We start from the raw sequence: 21,727 nt of genomic DNA, 5'->3' as shown, positions 1-21,727 counted from the left end.
CCTTAGGCTCCGAGGTGGGGAGTACCACACGTGGGTCCCATTTGGGGTACAAGGACTGCCCACCTCCTGTCATTCTCTTTTGTTGGTGGGTTGCCAGAAACCTCTTCTGTAAAGAAGTTCCACATCTGAGCCAATTTGAAACAATCTTATGAGATTTTTTTTTTTTTGAGCCCAAAGCTCAAATACAGCCTCTCCAGTCTGCTCAGAGCTCTCTCTCTCCTCTTGTAATTCCATCCAACACACCATCAAGTTGGCAGGTCACAGCTGTCTGCAGGCAATTTCTTGCTGGCCCTTCCTGTGTGGGTTTTTCTTTCACTCTCCTTCTCTTTGACAGGGATTTGGCATAATCTGTCTGACTTTCAGTTCCAGATCCACTTACCTTTTTTGTTTGCTGTTATTTAGGTGGAAGGCAAGATCTGAGAGTGCACAGGTATATGATAAAAAGAAAGAAGTCTGCATTCTTGGGGGCCCAGGTGGACTGTGGGCTTCACTAGTGGTGCAAAGGAAATAGGGTTGATTCCAGGTAAGTAGCAGAGAAAAAGGTTAAATGGAATCTACTTTGTGGGGAGTCGCTGATAGGTCATACCTTAGGGGCTCATGACTGGGATATTTAAGTTGGGCCTGCCTGGAGGAGGGTTCCATATCACAGTGATAAATGTCATTGAAGGGTTGTATCAGCTCAACCAAGAGAAGCAGGCCACTTGCTTCTTGACATTTCAAGTAATTTTAAAAGAGGAACCTAGTTTTGACCTAAAAAAATCACTCTGTAGATTAACTTTGATGCCACCTATACACATAGGCACACACCATTCCCCACCCACGGAGGACTTCTGGGTCCCTCCCCGGCTGTTTTTACATCAATTTTATTCTTACTTGTATCTTTACAGAAAATGGCACAAAAGCACAGGTTTAGAATACCTAGAGGTTATTACAGTTCCATATTTCAAACAGCTCAATATCAAGATTTTCTTCTCACTCTATGTACATTATTTACACACCAGGTCTACAGTCTAACATTGTCAAACCAACAGAGGACAAAGACAAAAACTGGGGTGGGGAAGGGTGTTTCCATAAATGGGATGAAGAAATCAACTTTCGATAGAGAATTTAAATTGCAACTCAGTGTCTCAGGCCTTTCTCTTGCAAGTATCCCCCCACCATGGTGGGTGGGGAAGTAGAAAAAAAATGTCATGGGGTGAGAGGGCTCATGCCTGGCCTGGGAGTATGGTCCAGTGGGCTCCACCAAGCTGTGTTCCCATTGCTCATGCAAAAGTGAAAGGGCAGAGTGGAAGGAACAGCTGCAGAGAGGCCATAGGTACTGATAGGCCTACTCCTCAGCAGAAGGGAGCCCTAGTCCCGTATTTCAACATGGCTCCTGGGTCTGTCTTATTCTAGTGGACATACTTCCCAGCATACACCTGGCATGGTATGAGGGCTTGCAGTTTTATCTGGCTTAACATTGGCTCCTGTTTTGCTTTCCTTTGAACCTTTTCCCCTTCCTTTCTTGTGACCCATCCATGATGCATATTTATAGCTCAGTGCCATTCCAGGATTAGGGATGGCCTGGGTCAAGTTGAGGCCAGATCTGTGGTTTCCTAGCTGCACTGATTTTCTCCAAGCAGGCACATGCAAACGAGTAGTTTGCTAGAAGCCCTAGGCAAAGGATGCTTTGCACAGCAAGTCAAGGTCATGGCAGTATATGGGGAAAGTTGGAATGCTTCAGAAATACAGGTACAGGAGCCAAGGACTCTGGTAGGGGACCTGAGATCCCCAATAATGCAGTGAGCCACAGTATTTATGAGTCAGGCCTCCTCCCTGCAGGGCATAGGACCTGGACCCAGTAAAGGTCTTATACATGGGCACATGTGCTGTCGGCACCTGTGATGAGGAGGAACCCATGGGGCAAGTTGGGCATGGAGAAGGCGGGTTCCTGAGGGTGGCTCAAAGGCTCAGGCTGAGACTTCCCAAGTTCAGTCTGGAAGGTGGGTAGCATTGGAGGGAGGGATGGAGGATGTAGAGGTAGTGTGCGTGGGCCTGCGGGGCAGTATATTCTCTACGCAGCAGAAACCCAGGCCCAGGTCCCCCAGAAGGAACAGGCTGAGGGAAGATTTGCTGAGGACTGGGGTGCTCAGAACATTGGAGCTGGAATGCAGATACTCAATCCATGTCACGGCTGTCTGGCAGGCTATGCGTTGGCAGCGATGGACGTTAGGCATGTGCCGAGCAGAATCCAAAGAGGTGCAGAGCTAGGAAGGGGGCCCTTCAGAGCCAGAGAACAGAGGAAAGGGTGGATTTGGACAGCAAGAGTTGCCAAGGGATTGAGAGAAAGGGGCTTGAGGGGATGGCCGGGGCAGCAAGTGGGCTTCTGAGGCAGGGATGTTGGGATGAGGAGGGTGCTGGAGAGTCAGGACTACATCAGGAGGTCTCAGCAGGGTCCAAAGCTGAGGCCAGAAATGACCTGTGCCTGGAGTCAATGGGGGTAATCGAGGGCCTGTGGGGCAGGTGAGGGTGGCAGAGAACCTCCCCGCACCACAGGGGCCAAGAGGAACACAGTCTTGGGGCTCCAGTGCCTGAGCGCCCCTTGACCTAAGCCATGTCCTCAAGTTGTGATGGACTCAGCTTCTCGGCTGGCCTGTCTTCTTCCACGGCCTCTTCCTCGTCTGCCTTCTCTGCATTCCGGGCCAGGCTGTCTGGCCCAGACACAGTCCCCAGCACTTTGGTGCTGTGCTCCTGAGCTTTGGCTCGGAGCGCTGCGATGCTGTTCTCCCTCAGTTCCTCCTGGGAGATCGCTGCCTGGGCGTCGGGGCCCCGCTCTTCCTGCTCCATCTTGTCAAGCTTGGGCAGGGCCTGGCGTTCCACCTCGGGCTTCCTCCCCGACTCAGCTGCTGCCTCCAGTGACTTTTTGTGCATCCCTAAAAAGAATTGTTGGTATTCGGGTTTAGAAAAGCGCCTGGGAAAGCCATCTTGAACTGAAAACAGCAAAGATAGAGAGAGGCCAGAATTAAGGACAAGTAGAAAGCCTTGCTTCACACACGCCAGTCACGCAAGTCCCAGGGCTGGGCCAGGGTCAGGGGACAGGAAGCGGGGTGGGTGGAGGGTTGCAGGCCAACAGCGGGGAACCAGGCCTACAGAGGGCCTCTCAACAAACCCTGGGCACCTGGCCCCCTCCACGGCCTGTTCTGTCCCTTCAGGGTACAGCTGGACTCCCCACCCCTCCATCCTGCGAATCCAGGTCTTAGAACCCCAAGATAATCTGATGCTCTTATCAGACTCAGGACTAGATGGCAAGTGGGGGAAGAGGGCAGGTGGAGAGATTTGGGAGAAAAGAATTACTTTAGGGCATGCCAGAGAAGTGGCCAAAGGGACCTAAGGGTCCCCTCAACTCCCAGGGGACTGTTTCATTTGTCATAAGCCCATCTCTGGTCAAGGGGAAGGGGACCCTGGGGTAACAGCCACACCCTCCTTACAGGATAAAAGAATCCAGTCAGGGACCAGTGCAGGATGAGAGTCCCTGGCACTCGGTAAATTGGTGCAAGGGAGAGACACTACACCCAGGCCCTGCCTGCCTAAGTCCCCAAGGTAGTCCCCAAGGTAGTCCTCCAGGGAGCCCGCTCTCCTCACCTCAGGGGCAGGGCCCCAAGGAAGGTGCGGGCTCTTACCCAGTAGCCACGGGGCACAGGAGTCCATGATGCCATCCTTGGCAGACTTGAGGATGGACTCGGGCAGGGGGATGGAGTGCCGCACCATGGCCCCGTAGAGCCCATACTCTGCCATAACACTGCTCCGTCCCCAGCACTTCTCTCGCTTCCTCCACTTGGCTCTGCGGTTCTGGAACCAGACCTGCAAGTTCAGAGGAGTGGCTCAGGGGCTGTGCTTTAAGATGGCCCTTACCCCTGCAAATTTCCTCAGCAGGGTGTCCTCGCCCCAGCTCTCCCACTCCATGTTGTCCCTGAGGTTCCTCCAGGCTTGGAGGTGTCAGAAGGAGGATATCAAGTCCTGTGAGAATATGACTTTGTTTTTTAAAAACCGCTTTTAGTCAAAGGAGTTCTAGGGAGATGGGCTAGGGATGCCTACTGGACAGTCCCTTGCAGGTGAACAACACTCAGTGTGTTCCTTGGTTTGCTGCTGACAAACCAAGACATGATAGGTCTCTTGCTAATGTCACACCTCCAGTATATAAACAGAATCTCTTTCTGATTTGCAGAAGAATAAATTCCCCTAGTCCTTGGACAAGTACTGTGTCTTGTTCAGGGCTTCCTCTCCACAGAGGCCAAGAGGCCCAGAGGCCCAGAGGTCCAGAGGAGTCCAGGAAGGCTGCAGAAATGGCAGAAGATGTTCTTAGGGGCATTTTATCCAGGTGTCAAGGAAACCCAAGGCATGGAGGGGACTCTTCCTGGGTCAGGATCCCTTCTCTGCCCTGTCCCAGCTGAACCCTGCCATGCTGCTTTTTTGCCTTGCATATTCTTGAGTCCACGGCTCTGGGCCTAATGTGAATGGAATTTGGGGGAACTGGGTGCCGTCCGTCTGTCAAGGAATAGATACAACATTCTCCAGGGTGTGAGGGGCAGAGGTGAGTAGGAACATAGGAGAGTGTGTAGGCCCACCCTGGGGAATGTTTCCCTGGCCCCTAAGCTGATTGTCAGGGTCTAAAGGAGACTGGGTTACCTTGTAGGCATGTGCTGGTTCTTGGAGGAGATTCCAGAAGCCCTGTCCAGTTTGGAGAGGGAGGATTTCTTGGCTTCCCAAAGCCCCTTTCCTGAGACTTTCCTCTGCCTAGTGCCTCAAGGCAGGGAGAGGCGCTCCGGAAACTGGTGGGCCTGGAAGGACCCCAGGCGTTTCTCTTGTCTTTGGGGCCCTGACCTCTGGGGCGGCAAGATGCTGAAGCACCCCAGGGGAATGGGGCGGGTGGGGGAAAGTGATGGGCTTCGGAAAATCCATTGGTTTTCTCGGCGGCGATTTCCATTCCCTCGCCTGGCCGCCCCCACCCCCCGCCTTCCCTCGGGCCCCTCCCCCGCCCTAGGCGGCCAAGGTATCAGCTTTTGATGAAAAATTGCTCCAGCTCTATTCAGGAGGCGGCAAAAGAAGAGTCACCCCCAGGGGCAGCCCTGGGCTGATTGAAAAATAAGTTAATTTCAGTTTGAATCGATGGGCCTCAGGCACTGAAATATCACGGGAAATTAAAGCGGCTGCTCTCCCGGGAGCCGCGGCATTGACCCGCACTAATTAATGCTGGGGAGGCCGCGCTCGCCTCGCCGCGAGCCGCTCCCCCTCCCCGGGGGACCCCAAACACTTCTCATTTAACTAATTAGACGGGGAAAATTGGGTGTTAATTTGTTTAGGATTTTTTCCCCTCTTCCCCCCAGCAGCTCTCTCCCCGGCCCCCGCCCCGCGCGGGGGCGCGGAAATGAATGCGGGGCTCGCCGGCAGATGGCTGCCCCGGTCACTCTGCAATCTTCTCCGACTTGATTGCTTGATTAGGTCGTTAGCACATTAAAAAAAAAAATTGCTTGCCGTCTGGCGCTGGCGTGATGAGTGGGACGCGCGGCAGCGCCTGGGTAATTTATCTTTTTATACGGCAAAGAATTTGATTTCAATCTGCAGATATATGGGGCGCCTTTGACACCTGTTTAACAACGCGCTGCTGACAGCTTAACCCTTTGCTGTCGGGGCCGCGGGGAGTTGGGCTGGGGGCCCCCTGCAGGGCTCCGGGTCCGCGCACTCCCGCGCTTTCCGCCGCCGCCGCCAGATGGCGCGGTGAGCGCCGGGCGCCTCGCCGGCAGTCCCGAGTCTGCGGTGGAGCTAGGCTGGCCACACCCGGCAGGGGGCGCCCAGGCAGCCCCCAAACACCCGTGGCCACTGACGCTCTGTGTCTGCTCGGCAAGACCGCTTCGTCTGCGCTCGCCTTTTAGTGGACCCAAGCGTGTGTAACCCTGTTTTGACAGCTTTTCCTTTGTAAATAACCGAGAGCATTTAAAAATGGGAGAGACACGGCCTCAAATGCCCTGGGCCTCTCCACCCCGACACCAACCAGAAAGCCATCGCCGGTCCCCCACGGAGCGGCACCTTTGCCATCACCGTTTGGCACTTGCAGTTCCTGCTCATAACTGGAGAGCTGGGAAGCACAGCTGCAAAGCCTCCTCCTGGTCTGGACCCTGACAGCTTTGGGTGTGTGTCCCCTTGCCAAGGAAAAGGTTTATGCAGTTTGAAGGCCTCTAGATGGCTATTCTCCTAGCACCAGAGAGTACAGAGCTGTGAGTCATGAAGGCAACTAAACTGGCCTTCATCTAGGCCTGGCTCCAGGCTGCGTTTCTATCTCTCCTCAAGGCTGCCTGCGTGTTCTGCAGGATGTCTGCCCTACCCAGGGCCTGCGGTTTATGTGGGGCTTCTGACCTATCTCATCTCCATATTCCATTAGCACTGGGTCGCCCTCCACAAGTACTCACTTGCTTCAAGCTGCCTTCTCCCGGAGAGGCAAAATCAAAACAGGCTAATATATATAACAACCCATATAAGTGACTTCCGGTTTCATTCACCTCTTAGAGAAAACCTCCAAGAATGGACCCCATGCTGATAGAATTCCAATCACCTAATCTGACTGCAGAGGAGTGGGAAGTCTTTATAATCAAGTTGTTTGCTGCCTGATCAGGTGACCTGTCCTGCTTGAGTAGAGTGCATTACAATGCAACAAGGCCACAACTCTTTAACTGGAACCCCTGGGGCCAGGGGAAGTTTGGGATTTTGGAATACATATGTGATGTATATACCACGAGGTACATATCACCCTGCACCAGCATCATCTTATAATCACACCCATCAGTTCTGATCCCTGCAGCAAAACATAAACATAAACTTAGTTATATAAATTTCATAAGATCTAGTCTGATTTTTGCCACCAAATGAGTTTTAATGTCAAATTTATGAAGAAACTTTTCGTGTCCAGCACTGTTTGGATTTGGGAATTCTGGAGAAGGCATTATGAAGTGTTAAAAAACAAAGGCCCTACCTACCCCAATCTACATTGCCCTGACTTGCCCACGAGCTCTAGAGGCCTCAGTGCTGGAGATCAAGCAGGACTTTTAGATGGAAACAGTGTCTTTAGGAGACTAAAACAAGGGTCCAGGCTCAGGATTCTGCTCTGGACCATTTTTTCTGGGTCTCCTAATTTGCATAGATGAATAACTGGTCTATACATCAGACTCTGCCCACAGGCAGTGTCCCAGGGGAGCAGGTGCCAGCTGGAGGCTCTAACCAGGAGTCATCCATACCCTCACTTATGGGCTCCGGGAACGCCTGGCTCTCCACGAAGACCAGATGCTACTCCAATTTACAGAGGAAACCTGGACAGCCAAAACGATTTTGTTTTAGGACAGTTGGCAGGGAAACCGGCGACGGTGCCTTGGAGGGAAGTGGACAAGGCATTAGAATTAACCCTCACTGCTCTTTGTATTTACTTTTCTCTTCTCTTCCTGGAAGCCACCTGCAGGTGTGCTGAACTTAAACGTTTACAAAACTCATTGAGGCCAACCAGTTCTGAACTTCAATTCCCAGCTCTTAAAAATTGCTGTGTGATCTTAAGTATATTACTTCACTTCTCTCACTCTCAGGCTCTTCAAACAAAAAAGAATACTGTTGGCCCTCCATATCCATGGGCCATGCATCCAGGATTCAACCAACTGTTGATTGAAGATATTTTTTTAAATTGCATCTGTACTGGATATGTACAGACTCTTACATTATAAGTCATGTAAGAATGTATGTAGGTGGGGCATTTGTTCTTTAACACTTCATAATGCCTTCTCCAGAATTCCCAAATCCAAACAGTGCTGGACACGAAAAGTTTCTTCATAAATTTGGCATCAAAACTCATTTGGTGACCCTTGTCCTTATTGCCTAAACAACACAGTAGAACGACAGTTTACATCATATTGGACATTATAAGTCATGTAAGTATGTACAGGAGGATGTACATACATTATATACAAATACTATGCCCTTTTTCTATTTATTTTGCAGTGCTAGGGATTGAACCCAGGGCCTCACACATACTAGGCAAGTGCTTATCATTGAGCTCCATTCTTACCCCTCAGCCTTTAATATTTGAATACAGCCAACCTCTGGTTTCCCTGCCAGGTATCTGGAGTGCCAAACAGATGCCCCTGAAACCCTTCCTGCATTTCTAACACAATCCAGGCCCTCGGGGCTCAAATGCAGGCAGAGCCCGCCCCTGTGAACAGCCTTGATTCAGAAGCTTGGAGCCTAGGCTGGAGCTGGCTGCCACATCTGTGGCTGCCTCTGTGAACACATTCACATGTTAATCCCCCTGAGCGTCCTACTCCTCATCTGCCTGTGATATCACTCCCTGTAAGTTTGTTGGGAAAATTAAAATACCGTGTAGAATACCTGGCAGGTAAAGAGCTAGAACATGCAAGCCTGAGATAGGTGAATTCGGTGGGCAAATGTGTCATGCTGAGATTTGGCTTCTCAGCAAATGCAACCAGACCCTCCTGTCTCCCACCTGTGAGAAAGAATCCTTGCTGGCATTTAGGCCCCTTTTCTACTTGGGCTCTGGGTTCTGAGAGGCACAGAAGAGTCCACTGCGTCCTCTCTCACTTGCTTTTCTGATGGCCCACTTTCTAGAAGAGATGGCTCTTCTTTCCTGGGAGTCCCAGCCAGGGCCAGAACCTTGCCTTATATGTTGGAGGCTCTTAGTCCTGGAGAAAGGGCTCAGAGTGACACCAGAGTCACCAGGTTTGGAGTCCCAGGCAAAAGTGAGCTGGCAGACTCTTCCAGCTTGGGTTTCCAGGTACATTTCCTTTCAGAGGAGGTGCCTGTCACTGCTCAGGAAGCTCAGGTGAGGAGCCTCTAGATGTCAGCAGCTGCTGTGGCAGGTACCTCCATAACATACAGGCAGAGGGTGCCTGTACCTCCCAGGCTGACTGGCCCTGAGGAAAGACTTCTTGCCACATGGATGCTGTCTTGCTATAGGGCACACAGCTAATAGGCTAAGTCACTCCACCAGTTCTTCCTCTCACTCTGTGAGTGGCCAGCACAAAAAAAGCTGTGACCATGTCCCAGGCCAGGGCTCCTCTGTCCTCAAACATGCCATCTCCTGCAGTCTGCCATCCTGGCATCCCCACCAGACAACATGCCCAGGGATGCTTCCCTCCAGGGTCTCCCAGGAGACCGTCTGCAGTCCTTCAAGGATCATACCCCTACAGGAGACATTGTGCATAATAGATGCCATTTACACATTCTGGTCACCTCACTACCTGCAAGCTCTGTCTTCAATTTTTTTTTTTTTTTTTTTTTGGTACTGGAAATTAAGCCCAGGGGCACTTTACCACTGAGCTACATCCCCTATCCTTTTTAATTATTATTTTGGAAGGGAGTACCAGGGATTGAACCCAGGGGCACTCAACCACTGATCCACATCCCCAGCCCTATTTGTATTTTCTTTAGAGACAGGGTCTCACTGAGTTGCTTAGTGCCTCACTTTTGCTGAGGCTGGCTTTGAACTCATGATCCTCCTATCTCAGCCTCCAGAGCTGCTTGGATTGCAGGCATGTACCACCGCGCCTGGATTTTATTATTTTCGAAACAAGTTCTAAGTTGCCGAGGGTCTTGCTAAATGGCAGAGACTGGGCCTTGAACTTGCAATTCTGCTTTAGCCTCCTGAGTTGCTGGGATTACCGGCATAGGCCACTGCAGCACCTGCCTTCCAATCTTGCCACATACCATTAGCCTAGCTTTATCAGTCATGTGGCAGCATCCATCATGTTGCATCAACCCTTTCCTCTCCCCAAAAGGCTGGAAGCTGATGGATTGGGGCTCATTGAACACTCCACCGCTCAGTACTTCAGTTCTCCTTCCATCCCAGTGTGAGGCTTGAAGACCAGGTCTTGCTGCAGTCTTTGGTGACCACTAGGGGGCAGTACCAGGCAGCATTCTTCCCCACACCACTGACAGGTCAATTCCTTCCTCACCCACCCATCACCTCAAACTCCACTTTCTTCCACTCATTTAACCCACTTGCCCTATCCTGAGCCTCTAGTACTTTTACACTGATTGCATGCAGAATCACCTGGAGAGTCTTAAGACACATAGATGCCAAGGGTCCACTCCAAACCAATTAATCAGGATTGTTGGGTGTGGGCCCCGTCTGGGTATTCTAAAATGCCACCTTGAGTTGAGATGTCACCAGCCCTTTCCCATGCAGACAATTATCTTTTCATTCCTAGAATATAACTTTTTGACACCTTGATCTCTACCCAGGGGCACTCAACCACTGAGCCACAGACTGGCAGACTGCATGGTAGGGACCACTATAAAAGAAGCAAAGTTGAACGTGCATGTCAGAGCACCCAAACCTCACCATTCCCTATCCACGAAGCTGCTAAGAGTGGAGGAGACATGGACCCTGTTCTCTTTGAACATCCATAGCTCTGCAATGTTCGAATTTTTATAACTTTATAACAATAATAAAAACACAGTAAACAAATAAAAGAATGCATATATATACCCAAGTCTTAAGATTCTGGCAACAAGTGACCCCACAGAGGAAATAAAATTAGTCTGCAAGCCCTTTTGCCATCCCTACAGCTGACACCTGGCAGGTACTGAGGTGACCAGAATGTGTAAACGGCATCTGTTATGCACGATGTCTCCTGTAGGGGCGCCATCCTTGAAGGACTGGGAGACCCTGGAGGGAAGCAGCCGTGGGCATGTTGTCTTGTGGGGATGCCAGGAGTGTTGTCTGGGCAGAGACTTCAGGAGTGCCTTATCCCAACATTTATACCTACAGAGAACTGTGTGCCTGAGTCTCTTGTGGGGACTTGGCATCTTTTTTTCCCCAACAGCTCACCATAGCTCTCCAGCCCAAACCCAGAGAGCTCTAGAGAGACCTGGCCCTCCTGTCACAGCCATTCACATTGATTATTATAGTTTGTACAGATACTGCTCATGGGATCTCATGTGATCACAGTTGAGTACTGAGTCTGAATCCTGGTCTACTGCTGATTTTACCTTTCAGAGTCCTCATCCTGAAAATGGACAGGAGAAGAACACCTGACTCACCTGGTGTTGTGAGATGAAAATCACACAAGGCACAGGAGGTACTTAACATCTGGGACAGTGGTAAGTACTTAATAAATTCCAGAAATCACAATGCTTTTATGAAGTTAGCAGTTCAGAAAAATGTTACTATTCTTAATTTACAAATAAATAATCTGAGGCTCAGAGTCTGGCTTGCCAACAGTGAAACAAAGATGGGAAGTAGGCCTATGTGACTACTGGGGGTCCTCAGTAGGCCTCCAATGAGTCCAGCGGTCTCCTTAGGTTGGCCCCGCAGGGTGTGAGCCCCAGCTATCCACCTGGAACTGTTAAACTCCACCTGGTCTGCACCCCACTCCACCTATGGCAGCCCAAGCCTGGTGAGGGAGGTGATCCTGACAAAATTGCTTTCTGGAAGGATTCTGCCTCTTTATTTCACAGATGAGGAACCTGAGGTCCAGGGGTGCAAATGGCCTGGCTTCTGTGGGTGTCAGAGTCTGAGGTAAGAGCTGTTTTTTTATTTGTTTGTTTGTTTTTGCGGGAGGTGGGATAGTTGGTACTGGGGATTGAACTCAGGGGCCCTCAACCACTGAGCCACATCCTCAGCCTTTTTTTGTATTTTATTTAGAGACAGGGTCTCACTGAGTTGCTTAGGGCCTCACTAAGGTTCTGAGACTGACTTCTAACTCACGATCTTCCTGCTTTAGCCTCCTGAGACACAGGGCTTACAGTGGGCCACCATGCCTGGCTCCTACCTGGAGAATTTCTAACTCCAAACTTGGAGCCTCTAGTGATTCCCCTTTTTTCTTCCTCCATCCCCAACACACACACACACACACACACACACACACACACACACACACACACAGCTATCTCACCCAAGGCTGGGGCAAGGGAGGGGATGGGCTCTTGACTGGTAGCTGTTCATCTTCAGATGCATTGACCCCACCTAATCAGCACGCAGAGAGACATGCTGAGGAATGGGGACAAAATAGTGGAACAAGTGTCCCAGAGTCTAAAAGACTCAGTCTGAATTCTGATCTCTGTTCTTCAGTTCCTTTTCTGTAAAATGGGAATACTAGTCCCTAGCTCGCAGGGTGTCTAGGACTCAGCTGAATAAACATAACTATCTCGAGAAGGAAACAAAAGGCATTGGTTACCACTGGAGGCCTGCTACCTGGGAGTGGGAAGGAAAACTAATTTTTTACCCTTTGAACTCATGTACATGAATTTGCCCATTCAAAAACAATTTTGTGGGCTGGGGATATAGCTCAATTGGTAGCATGCTTGCCTTGCATGCACAAGGCCCTGGGTTCAATCCCCAGCACCACAAAAAAAATATATATTTTCTTTTTCATAAGTGAGGTTATTGTTATTATTTACGTATTGGTACTCAATAATTTTTGTGTATGTGGGGGGTGTGGGTGTGGGTGTATGTAGTACTAGGGACTGAACTCAGAGGTGTTCTACCACTGAGTTACATCCTCAGACCTTTAAAAAAATTTTTTTTTAATTTAGTGAGACAGGGTCTCACTAAGTTGCCAAGACTGGGTTAGAACTTGTGAGCCTCCTGCCTCAACTAGGATTCTAGGTGTTCACCACCCTGCTCTGCTAATAAATAGTTTTTAAAGTTATGATACAGTTAGTATGTGTGAGGTTCTGGGTTCAATACCCACCCTCTAAAAGAAGTTGTGAGACAGTACCCCCCCATTCTGACTTCAAACCACCTCTGTTCCCCAGGGTCAAGTCATAGCACAGGCTGCAACCCAAAAGGCAGGTGGAAAAAGAATGGGCTTTAGATTCAGACATGGTGACGAGTCTTGTGTCCCCCATTTCCTAGGTTGCCTTGGGCAAGTTTCTGTGCCTCTGTTTCTTTAGTTCTAAGAGGAGGCTATAGGCTGCGGGTGTAGCTCAGTGATAAACTGCTTGCCTAGTATGTGCAAGGCCCTGGGTTCCATCCCCAGCACTGCAGGAATGAATGAATATACGAATGAATGCATACATGGAGGCTAGTGGTCTCTCCGCTACCAGTTGCCACAGGATTTAAAAAGATCAGAGCTGAATCAGAGGGAGCAAGGGGGAACCTGGTACTCACTGCTCTGAACACTGTACACATATGGCTCATTGCATCTCTTATCCCATTGGACAGATGAGGACTAGGAGGCTCTAGCAGGGGAGGTTCAGCTGTGAACCCAGGCAGTGGGGGTTAGTGTCCCCAGATACTCTACCACCCTGCCTCTCCTGCCATGCTACATATTTAGAAGAACCCCTGGTACATGGAAGCTGCTCTAGAAATTCTGGTTGGGATTGTTATTGATACATGCCAAGATCTTTCCTCAGCCATCTGGTTAAACACCTGGGAGCACGACCACTTGATCACTCACGCACACATTCAGGGGTCACTCTTAGCCACACAGTGCAGAGGATTTGAGACACTCTGCCTCATTTCTCCCACATCCACCAATATCATAGCCAATCCTCTCAGTCCTGGGGCAGTGATGCTCCTTGCTCATACCCTCAGCTCCTCTGTGTGGTTCTGGTGACTTCTGACACCTTCCTTGTCTTATGGCAACTGGTTGAAGCCTACACTAGGTCTGCCAGGGCATTTATAGCAATGCAGTTACAACTTAAGGACAACCTTCCCCCAAATCCCAAGCTCAGCAAACTTAAAACTCCCCCACCCTCCACCACCACAGCCAAGCAGATTTTAGACAACTCACTGTAAGAGACAAGATGCTCCTTCTTACAGTCAGTAGCACAAATGTGAGGCCTACCAACCATGGCAATTTGCCAGACCCCACCATCACCACTACCACAGCCGCTCCTGATGGCCAACTTGGTGCTAATGGAGGACAGGCAGGGGTTACTGCCACATATCAGCTGGATGGCCTGGGCCTTGGCTTGCACACACAGTTCAAAATCAACATTCAGCTCATCCCACTAGAACCCAACTGAGTGAGAGGGGATGGTTCTAGGCCACCCTGGATAATGTACCAAACATAATCGGCTTATGAATAATTGAGCTTATTGTTAGTGTCAATGTCTAAAGCCGTGGCTGAAATTTCTCCTAGATTTCCAAGGAGAGGAAGGCCCTGTTGGAAAAGTAACTCAAGACTTCATTTCCTATACTTCGGTCCTTGAGTGAGAAGCAACCCCCAAACCTTCAGTTCCTTCTCTGTCCGCCCGCTGCCCCTCCTCTGCCCCCAGCACACGTCACACCTGGAGACACACAGGCCCTCATTTAGGGTATGGAGAGATGCTGAGCAGGCCCTCAATTAGGGTAGGAGAGATGCTGAGCAGAAGCGGTTTCAGGAAGTCCGGACCTGACTCCTAACCTACTTCCCAGTCCCGGCAGCAGCCACCTCTGGGACCACACCAGGAGAGGAGCTTTCATTTCAGGTTGAAATCCAGCTGACTGGAAATGTCCTCTGGCCCTACTCACTTCCTACCATGGAGGCCTTGCCTAGAAGCACTGGACTTCATTCTCTCCCAGAGAAGTAATTCAGCAGCCCACCCTGGCCCAGCCGGGGGGCTCCTGAACGTGGGAAGGCCCTACGCCCACCATAGCAGAGGGCATGCTGCTCCAGAGCAGTAGCTGGTTATGCCACAGAGCTACACAGGAGAGGAGGGGCTTGGAGAGTCACACCCACAGGCACATGTCCCAGGCCACATCTGGGGCCAGATAAGGAGAAGTAATGGAACAAGAGCTCAGGGCAGGGCCAGCAGCTGCTTGGTTGTGAGAGGAGGAAGCAGCAGCTGGATGTGGTGGTGGGGAGTAGGAAGCGGGGTAATGTCTTCCTCATAGGATGGGGAATGGAGGGAAGGAAAACAAAAGTCACCTTCCCCTTCACAGACACCCAAAATAGCCTGGGGCCACCTCTGGCCTCAAAACAGACATCCACCACAACAGAGTCCCTGCTCAGGACTACCCAGAACTCCACCTCTCATTGCCACGCCCCATCAGGGAGCCTATGTCTGGAACAGCAGGCCAAACCACATCTGCTCAGCCCTTGTTTACACACAGTGCCCACCTTACATGGTAGGTGATCAGAATCCTTCAATAAAGGATCCTTTCTGAAGACATGCTCACAGGGGATGCAGGGGGGTAGGTCACGTACATCTGGAACCCTGCAGAGACAGATGACCCCCTAAGGGCTCCAGAGTGTTACCTGTATCCTGTCTTCAGGCAGCTCCGTTTTCATGGCCAGCATCTCCCGGGCATAGACATCTGGGTAGTGGGCCTCATTGAATGCCTTCTCCAGCTCCTCTAGCTGGTAGGAAGTAAAGATTGTCCTGAGGGGAGCAAGATAGGACACTCAGGACCTCAGAAACCAGAAGAGCCTGACTTTGAAGAGAACAGAATAACAGAATGGCCCCTCTCCCAAGGCTCAGAGACAGATCCCAAACCCAGGCTGGCTTGGCACAACCCAGTCAACATAGTCTCTGTCTCTCTGTCTCTCTCTCTCTCTCTCTCTCTCTCTCTCTCTCTCTCTCTCTCTCTCACACACACACACACACACACACACACACACACACAGATAGCTTAATAGTCTGGACTCTTCATTCAAGGCTGAGAGCCCACACCATCCTTCTGGTGAGGGGTGGGCACTATTTCAGCCCTGAGTATGGCTCTGGAGACAGTCTGGTGTTAAGGAAGAAATTCTGAAGACCACAGAAAGCCCCTCCTACTCCCAAGCACAGAAAGTAGACCTCACCAGATAATTACATGCCGACCTGCTTCCTGGGCTCCTCTCAGACACTACAGTTGACTTTAAATCCACTCAGAGTTCCAGGTTTCCCTGAAGGTCAGATGAAGCTTCAGCCTCAGTGTTTGCATGGCCAAGACCTGAACCCCCACCTGCTCAGCTGACCCCAACACTCCTTCCTGCTCACCTGCCCTTCCTCTCCCAACACCAGACCTACCGACTGCTTAGAGTTGCCCTCAGGGGACTTTCCTCAGTCCCCTCCAGGTGCCACTTTCCAATCAACCCCCACACTGAGTCCACCTCTTGGCTGAAAGTCCCATTCAAGCCTCCTTGGCCCCCGACTGAGCAGTTCCCATTGACCTGTTTTGTGTCAAAAACTGCTTTAGGGATCTAGTTAAAGCTACATTCCCTCACACTAAGAAAATGAGCAAACAAACATGCCCCAACACATAAAATCTCACCTCCGGTATTAGGGGGTTCCTAAACCACCTTTTTTAAAAATAAACCACTAAACGCCCATTTCCAGATACAAACTCTTCTTTTAATTTCTCTAGGATTTAGGTGACCTTTATCCTGCATCCTTATCAACAAGCCAATAGACAGGTGTGCTCCAGTTTCCACAAACTGAATTTGTAAAATCGGTACATCCCTTGCTTGAGCCCATGGGATTGGACCCTGGGGCCAGCACAGAGGGGTTAGAATGCCTCACTGCTGAGCCCTCACGCTCACCAAACAGGAAAACACGAGAAAGCCCCACATATTCCTTGTGCTGGTGTCTGCTTTAATATCTCAGGGATGATGCAGGGAGTGTGAGAGGAAGACAGAAAATGACTGGTTTGACTCTAAATCGTTCCATCTGTTCTCTTGAGGGGGATGTGTGGAATTCTTATGTATATGGAAAGTTTAATTCTTAAGAATTTTGAAGATCTGCTGCTTTCTATTTGTCTTCTACCATTTGCTAAAGGGCTCCGGAACTGGTCATCAAAATAAACAATCAATATATGCAAGTCCTTTTCAAAACCAGGAAAACTGAGTTACACAGGTAGTGTGACCTGGCCAAAGTCAGAGGAAAGCTGATTAGAGGTCATTGTGAGTGGCTGCCTCTACTTGGAAGAGCACCCCATTAAGAAAAAACAAAAACAAACTTCAAATCCCCCCAACTTCCCCTATTCTTGCCCCAGAACTGGACCATGTGTCATATTCTCCATACAGGTCCTCCTTTGCCCACTATGTGACCCAAACTTTGCTCCTGGTTTAGCTAGAGTCCCAGGTCCTTCAATCCTGTTGTATCCAGTCTGAAGAGGAGCTGAGCTTTCCAAGAAGAGCAAAATCCCGGAAACTCTCCCCATCGCTGCTCCACCCCCACCCCCACCCCCACCAAACCCTGCTAAACCTGGTTTGTTTCCTGGGGAGATAAAGACAACCCCATCACTCATCACCAGATTCCAGGGGCTCTTCCCCCAAATTCCCTAATGAGAAAAACTCAGGAAAATGTTTTTATTTTTTTTCCCCCTAACTAAAAACCGTACCAAGGAGTAGGGGGCTTAGTTCCGTGGCAGAGGGCTTGCCTAGCTTTGTGCAAAGTCTTGGATTTAATTCCGACAATAAATAAATAAATAAATAAATACTGCACCAGCCATCAGTAGCCATTCTCCTCTCCAATAATCTGCAGCCTTCATGCACCAGAAATAGAAACCCAAGAGAGTTAATTCTCTGATGTTGGTGAGTTGCTATTCTGCCCCTCTGGGAATTCACCAAAGCCCCCAGAGGTCTTTGGGGAGAGGGTCGCAGGGTCATTCCTTATACCATTCCAGTACCAGAATTTGAGGGATAATTTGAAATATCTAGGGGAACCTGTACTCCATATTCCACAGTCAGCACAGTAGCAGCAGGCTACCTCCACATTCTTGTCCTGGTTTGGGGAGGCTGACAGGATTACACACCCTGGAACCAGCAAGAGAAGGTGCATCAGCGGTGTTTTATGAATATTCGTTGAATTTTAAAAGTATGAGGAACAGGACTAATAAAAAACGTTTCCACTTAAAATAAGCAAAGAAAGCAAATAACTGCCCAAGGAAAATGAATCCATCGAAGAGAAACCAAGTCGAAGTTCACCTTCCTTCAAGCAGGAACCTATTGGGGCCTGAGAGGTCAGGAAGGGCCGTTTACAAAAATGGGGGTCAACAGTGGAACTTCCAAGGGCGAAGGAAGAAGAAGGGGCAGAGAGAGAGAGCCTACAAAGAGGCTTGGGAACAAATTGGGGAGAGAGGAGAAGATGAGACGAGGCAGGGATCCAGGGAGCTCCCCAATGGGAAAATGTCCAGTGGGATCCCATTAGCGACCCACCTGGACTGGGGCAAAGAAAGAGTTGGGAAAACAGCCCCGCTGGGGAGGGAGCGCAGGCACAGCACTCGCAGAAAGACGGGCAGATTTTTGCTTCTCGCCCCTTTATTTTCTTAAAAAAAAATCTTCCCATGAACTTACACAAGGAGTGAGTAGCAGTGGTGCTGATGCCAAAGGGCAACCGGCCTCTGGGGGCGTGGTGCAGGAAAAGGGTGATTGCTTTTTAGGACATACCCTTCGGCACCTATTGAATTTTAACTTCGTGCAAGTAATGTCTATTTAAAGACACTTAACTCTCTCCCTGGTCTGCCCTCCAATGCAGTCCACCCCACTTCGGTGGGTCTGTTGGGACCCCCCTATTTTACAGACTAGGAAACTGAGGTTCACATAAAGGTAGCAACTCTCAGAAGCACAAAATAACAGAAGCCAAAAGAATACGTTCCATAAGCGCAGATATCGCTCGAGCTTTGGGGAACGGTGGGAGCAGAAGACTGGGGAGTTGGCAGAGAAGAATGGGGGTCGGGGCCAGAGAAAAAAATGTAAAAAGGTGCGCTTCAGTGGGAGGTGGGGGCCCAATCTGCCCGCCGCCAGGTCTGCGTGGCTCTCAAAATGTGCTGCGGCCAGGAAGTGGGGACCGCCGACCCCTCTCCAGCTCGGGTTTGGCCCAGGTTGGGGCCTTTCCTTTCTCCTGCGGAGGGAGGCGAAAGCCGAACCAGTTGGGAAAGCAGCCCCGCGGCGGAGCTGCGCAGGCTGCTCCGGCGGCCCCTCAGCATCCTCACCTGGTGCGGCTAGACGCCATCGCCCAGGCAGATTCCCACAAACGACGCCGGGTCTCTCGGCCCCACTACGGCCCCGGGCTTCAGCTCTGGGGTCCGCGAAAATAAGACCCGAGACCGGAGCAGGGGACCGCAGGGGAGCGGATGGACAGGAGCAGTAACCGAAAGCGCCGCGGGGCTCTTACCTGTGTCGCCGCTTCTTCCGTTTCTTAGTCTGGTTTAGAGCCGATTTGGACATTTTTCGGTCACTGGAGGAAACATCTTCAGAATCTGAAAAGCGGGTGGAGGGACATGCAGCAGAATGGGGAGAGCGCTCTGCGGCACCCGAAACCGGTGAGGGCCCCACCCCCGGCCGCCTGCGCGAGCCGTGCCGGCCTGCGGTCTCCCTGGAAGCCCTCAGGGACTCCAGTGGCTGTCCCCATCCCTAAGCCCAAGATGGCCCCACCAAGGTCGGCGCCTCAATCTGGGGAATCTGAACAGATTTCGTTGCAAGAGAGGCAAAGGCCCCGGAGTCTTGGGGGAAGGGACGGTCGGAGAACCCGGCAGCCTCACGGGGTCGCAGGGACCCCCGGGTCTGCTCTCTTCCCTGCGCCTGCAGCCCTGGCGTCCCGAGTCAGAAAGTTGGCCCGGAGGAGCGGACTCGTGTCGCCGGGAGCTGAGCCCCGGAAAGGGCTGGTCGCTGTAGATTTCGCGATGCCCCCACAATGTGCCCCCGACTTGAAATCGGAGAGCCTGCATCGAACCACTTTTCGTTGCCCTTTCAAAAAAAAAAAAAAAAGAAGAAGAAGAAGAAGAAGAAGAATAAAACGAACGAAAATTTGGGGAAATTGCGTAGAGGGCACAAAAGCCGGTGGAAGAAGACCAAAACGGTCGGCTAGGAAAGTGGCCGAGGGAGGGCGTGGCGGGGTCATCTAGGGTCCTGGGCCAGCGAAGCGCCGAGATCCGATAAATTGTGACGCTTACACAGGATCCGATGGCGGCCACTTCGGCTGGCTGGGTGGCCTGGTTCTCCAAGTTCGTGGGGTGAAAAATAAACCCCAGCTGAACAATGCGGGGAGGGAGGAATGAAGAAAGGGGGAGGAAATTGCAACTTTGGACACCAGGGCTGGGGCCAGAGCCTGCACCCGCTTCCTGGGCCGCCAGCGCGCGGAACAACATCGAGCTCCAGGAGCGCGGATCCTCCCAGAGGCCTGGACCGCATCGGAACGGCAGAGCTGGGAAGCTCCAGGCCTCCGGCAGACCCAGCTCCACGGGTCTGACATCCCAAGCCGGGGATCCACTGGGGCCCCAACCCAGCGCTGCGCCCCAGACCAGCCTGACTCAGGGTCACGGGAACTAACAGCAGTTGGAAATGCTGGGGCCCAAACCCAGCCGGCGCCAGAGCATCCTCCGGGTCCTGCTCCCGGGTCGGTTGGCTCCAGGGCCGAGCTGCGTGCGACCCCTCGGCCTGCAGGAACTTTTCCACCTGGAGGAGGCCTTGTCCGGCAGACGAGAGCCGACGGCGCGGGGTTCCCGACTGACGCCCGCCATCGACCTCGTAGCCTCGCCCGCACCTACCCGAGCTGGCCGTCTGGCTGTTGTCCAGCGGCCCCGACGCTCTGCCCAGTGGCTGTAAGTGGACGCTCTGAGGGTCGGACAGCACTTCCAGGAAGGTGGGCTGCGCGTAGAAGCCGGGAAGCCCTCCGGGCCCCAGCAGCCCCATGCTGCCCACTCCTGCAGGGCTGAGCACGGAGCGCGCAGCCAGCAAGTGCCCAGGGGCCAGGCCGTCGAGGGCAGCTCGCGGGTGGGAGCTCGGGGGCTCCTTGTTCAAGCCCAGGATCTCCTGGATGCCGAACCCTGTGCACCTGGCCGGGGCGCCCCCCGAGGTACTCTTGGCTACTGTCTCAGATTTGGGCTTGCTCAGCGCTTCCCCCGTTTTCCCCGTCATCTCCCGGTTCTTTGGAGGGGCTGAGGCTGCAGGTCTTTTGCTCCCCCCACCCCCCCACCGGGCTCCCTGCTTGGCAAAGTTGGTCCCAGGTGCCCCCTCCGGTGTCTAATGCTCTGGAGCCCCAAGGAGATTCCCCTTTTATCCAACCAGGCGGCAGCCCAAGTGGGGTCAGAGCTGAACAGCCAATCACCGGGGCCAGGAGCGATTAGGAATTCCAAAAAGCTGGCAGCTCCCGCCGCAGGCAGCGCGGAGGGGCCAGGGCGCTGCGGGTCTGAGTGCTGGTGGGCTCTGCAGAATGCCCTAGGGCAGGGACCCCAGGGGCCGAGGTAAAACAAGAATCCGGGAGGCAGAGTGGGTAAGGGTTCTGAGCACATCCTGGCTAGGACCTGTCCCTGGGGACAGGTACCTGGGGTCGGGTGGGAGGATGGGCTAAAGGCATAAACTAGAAACTGGGAGACCTCCTCCCTCCCTTAACTCTTAGGACGAACAGCAGCCTTAAACGGGCCCAATTTGAAGATGCCTGTGTAAAGGGGGACAAGGGAAGGGTGAGGGCTCTGGACAGTGTGGTGGCAATGGGGATAAAAGAAGGGGCCAAGATGTGGAGAAGGAAACTGTTGGAGGACTTGTCAAGGCTTGTCTCCCAGCACAGGTTAAAATGCCTAGTTCAGGAGAGCTGTTCAATAAATACAGACCCAATGAAGGAATGCATAATAAAGGGGTTAGGATGAGGGCTCTCTGGTGGGAAACAGAAGCTGTGAAGACTTCTTTGAAGGACCATGGACTTCTGAACATCTTCCTCGAGTAAGCATGAAGAGTGGTCTTCGTCTATTCTGCCACCTAGTCATTCAACTAACATGTACAGAGCACCTACCAGCTCTGAGCTAGAGGACCTAAGGGTTCTGCAGTAAATCAGACGGACAAGGCAA

At 51.7% G+C, this 21,727-nt stretch overlaps 2 protein-coding genes across 4 annotated transcripts in view; one reads left to right on the top strand and one right to left on the bottom strand.

Annotated features, from left to right (window-relative positions):
* Nucleotides 1-847: 847 nt before the first annotated feature.
* On the bottom strand, nucleotides 848-20,926 carry Vsx2 (visual system homeobox 2). Of its 2 annotated transcripts, none has more exons than XM_013356819.4 (5): nucleotides 20,432-20,926; nucleotides 19,060-19,144; nucleotides 15,219-15,342; nucleotides 3,660-3,840; nucleotides 848-2,969 (listed from the first exon to the last, which is right to left on the bottom strand). In XM_013356819.4, the coding sequence occupies exons 1-5, from the start codon at nucleotides 20,799-20,801 to the stop codon at nucleotides 2,587-2,589; spliced, it is 1,143 nt and encodes a 380-aa protein (XP_013212273.1). In that variant the 5' UTR covers nucleotides 20,802-20,926; the 3' UTR covers nucleotides 848-2,586. The 2 variants fall into 2 exon arrangements, with proteins under 2 accessions (XP_013212273.1, XP_005321288.1); XM_005321231.4 differs by having other exon boundaries at nucleotides 848-2,912; nucleotides 20,432-20,925.
* LOC144377889 (uncharacterized) overlaps nucleotides 19,792-21,727 on the top strand; it is a 70,297-nt gene continuing 68,361 nt past the window's right edge. Inside the window, exon 1 of one of the 2 annotated variants that reach the window (XR_013439129.1) lies at nucleotides 19,792-21,602. Coding sequence is in view for 1 of the 2 variants with exons in the window: in XM_078050546.1 (XP_077906672.1) it covers nucleotides 20,910-21,127 (218 nt within the window). In the remaining variant the exon portion in view is untranslated. The remainder of the gene's footprint in view (nucleotides 21,603-21,727) is intronic. The other variant, XM_078050546.1, reaches the window with a different exon arrangement.

This window comes from Ictidomys tridecemlineatus, chromosome 5 (assembly GCF_052094955.1).
Source record: "Ictidomys tridecemlineatus isolate mIctTri1 chromosome 5, mIctTri1.hap1, whole genome shotgun sequence".
Taxonomy (NCBI): Eukaryota; Metazoa; Chordata; class Mammalia; order Rodentia; family Sciuridae; genus Ictidomys; species Ictidomys tridecemlineatus.
This window is presented reverse-complemented; position numbering and strand designations above follow the sequence as displayed.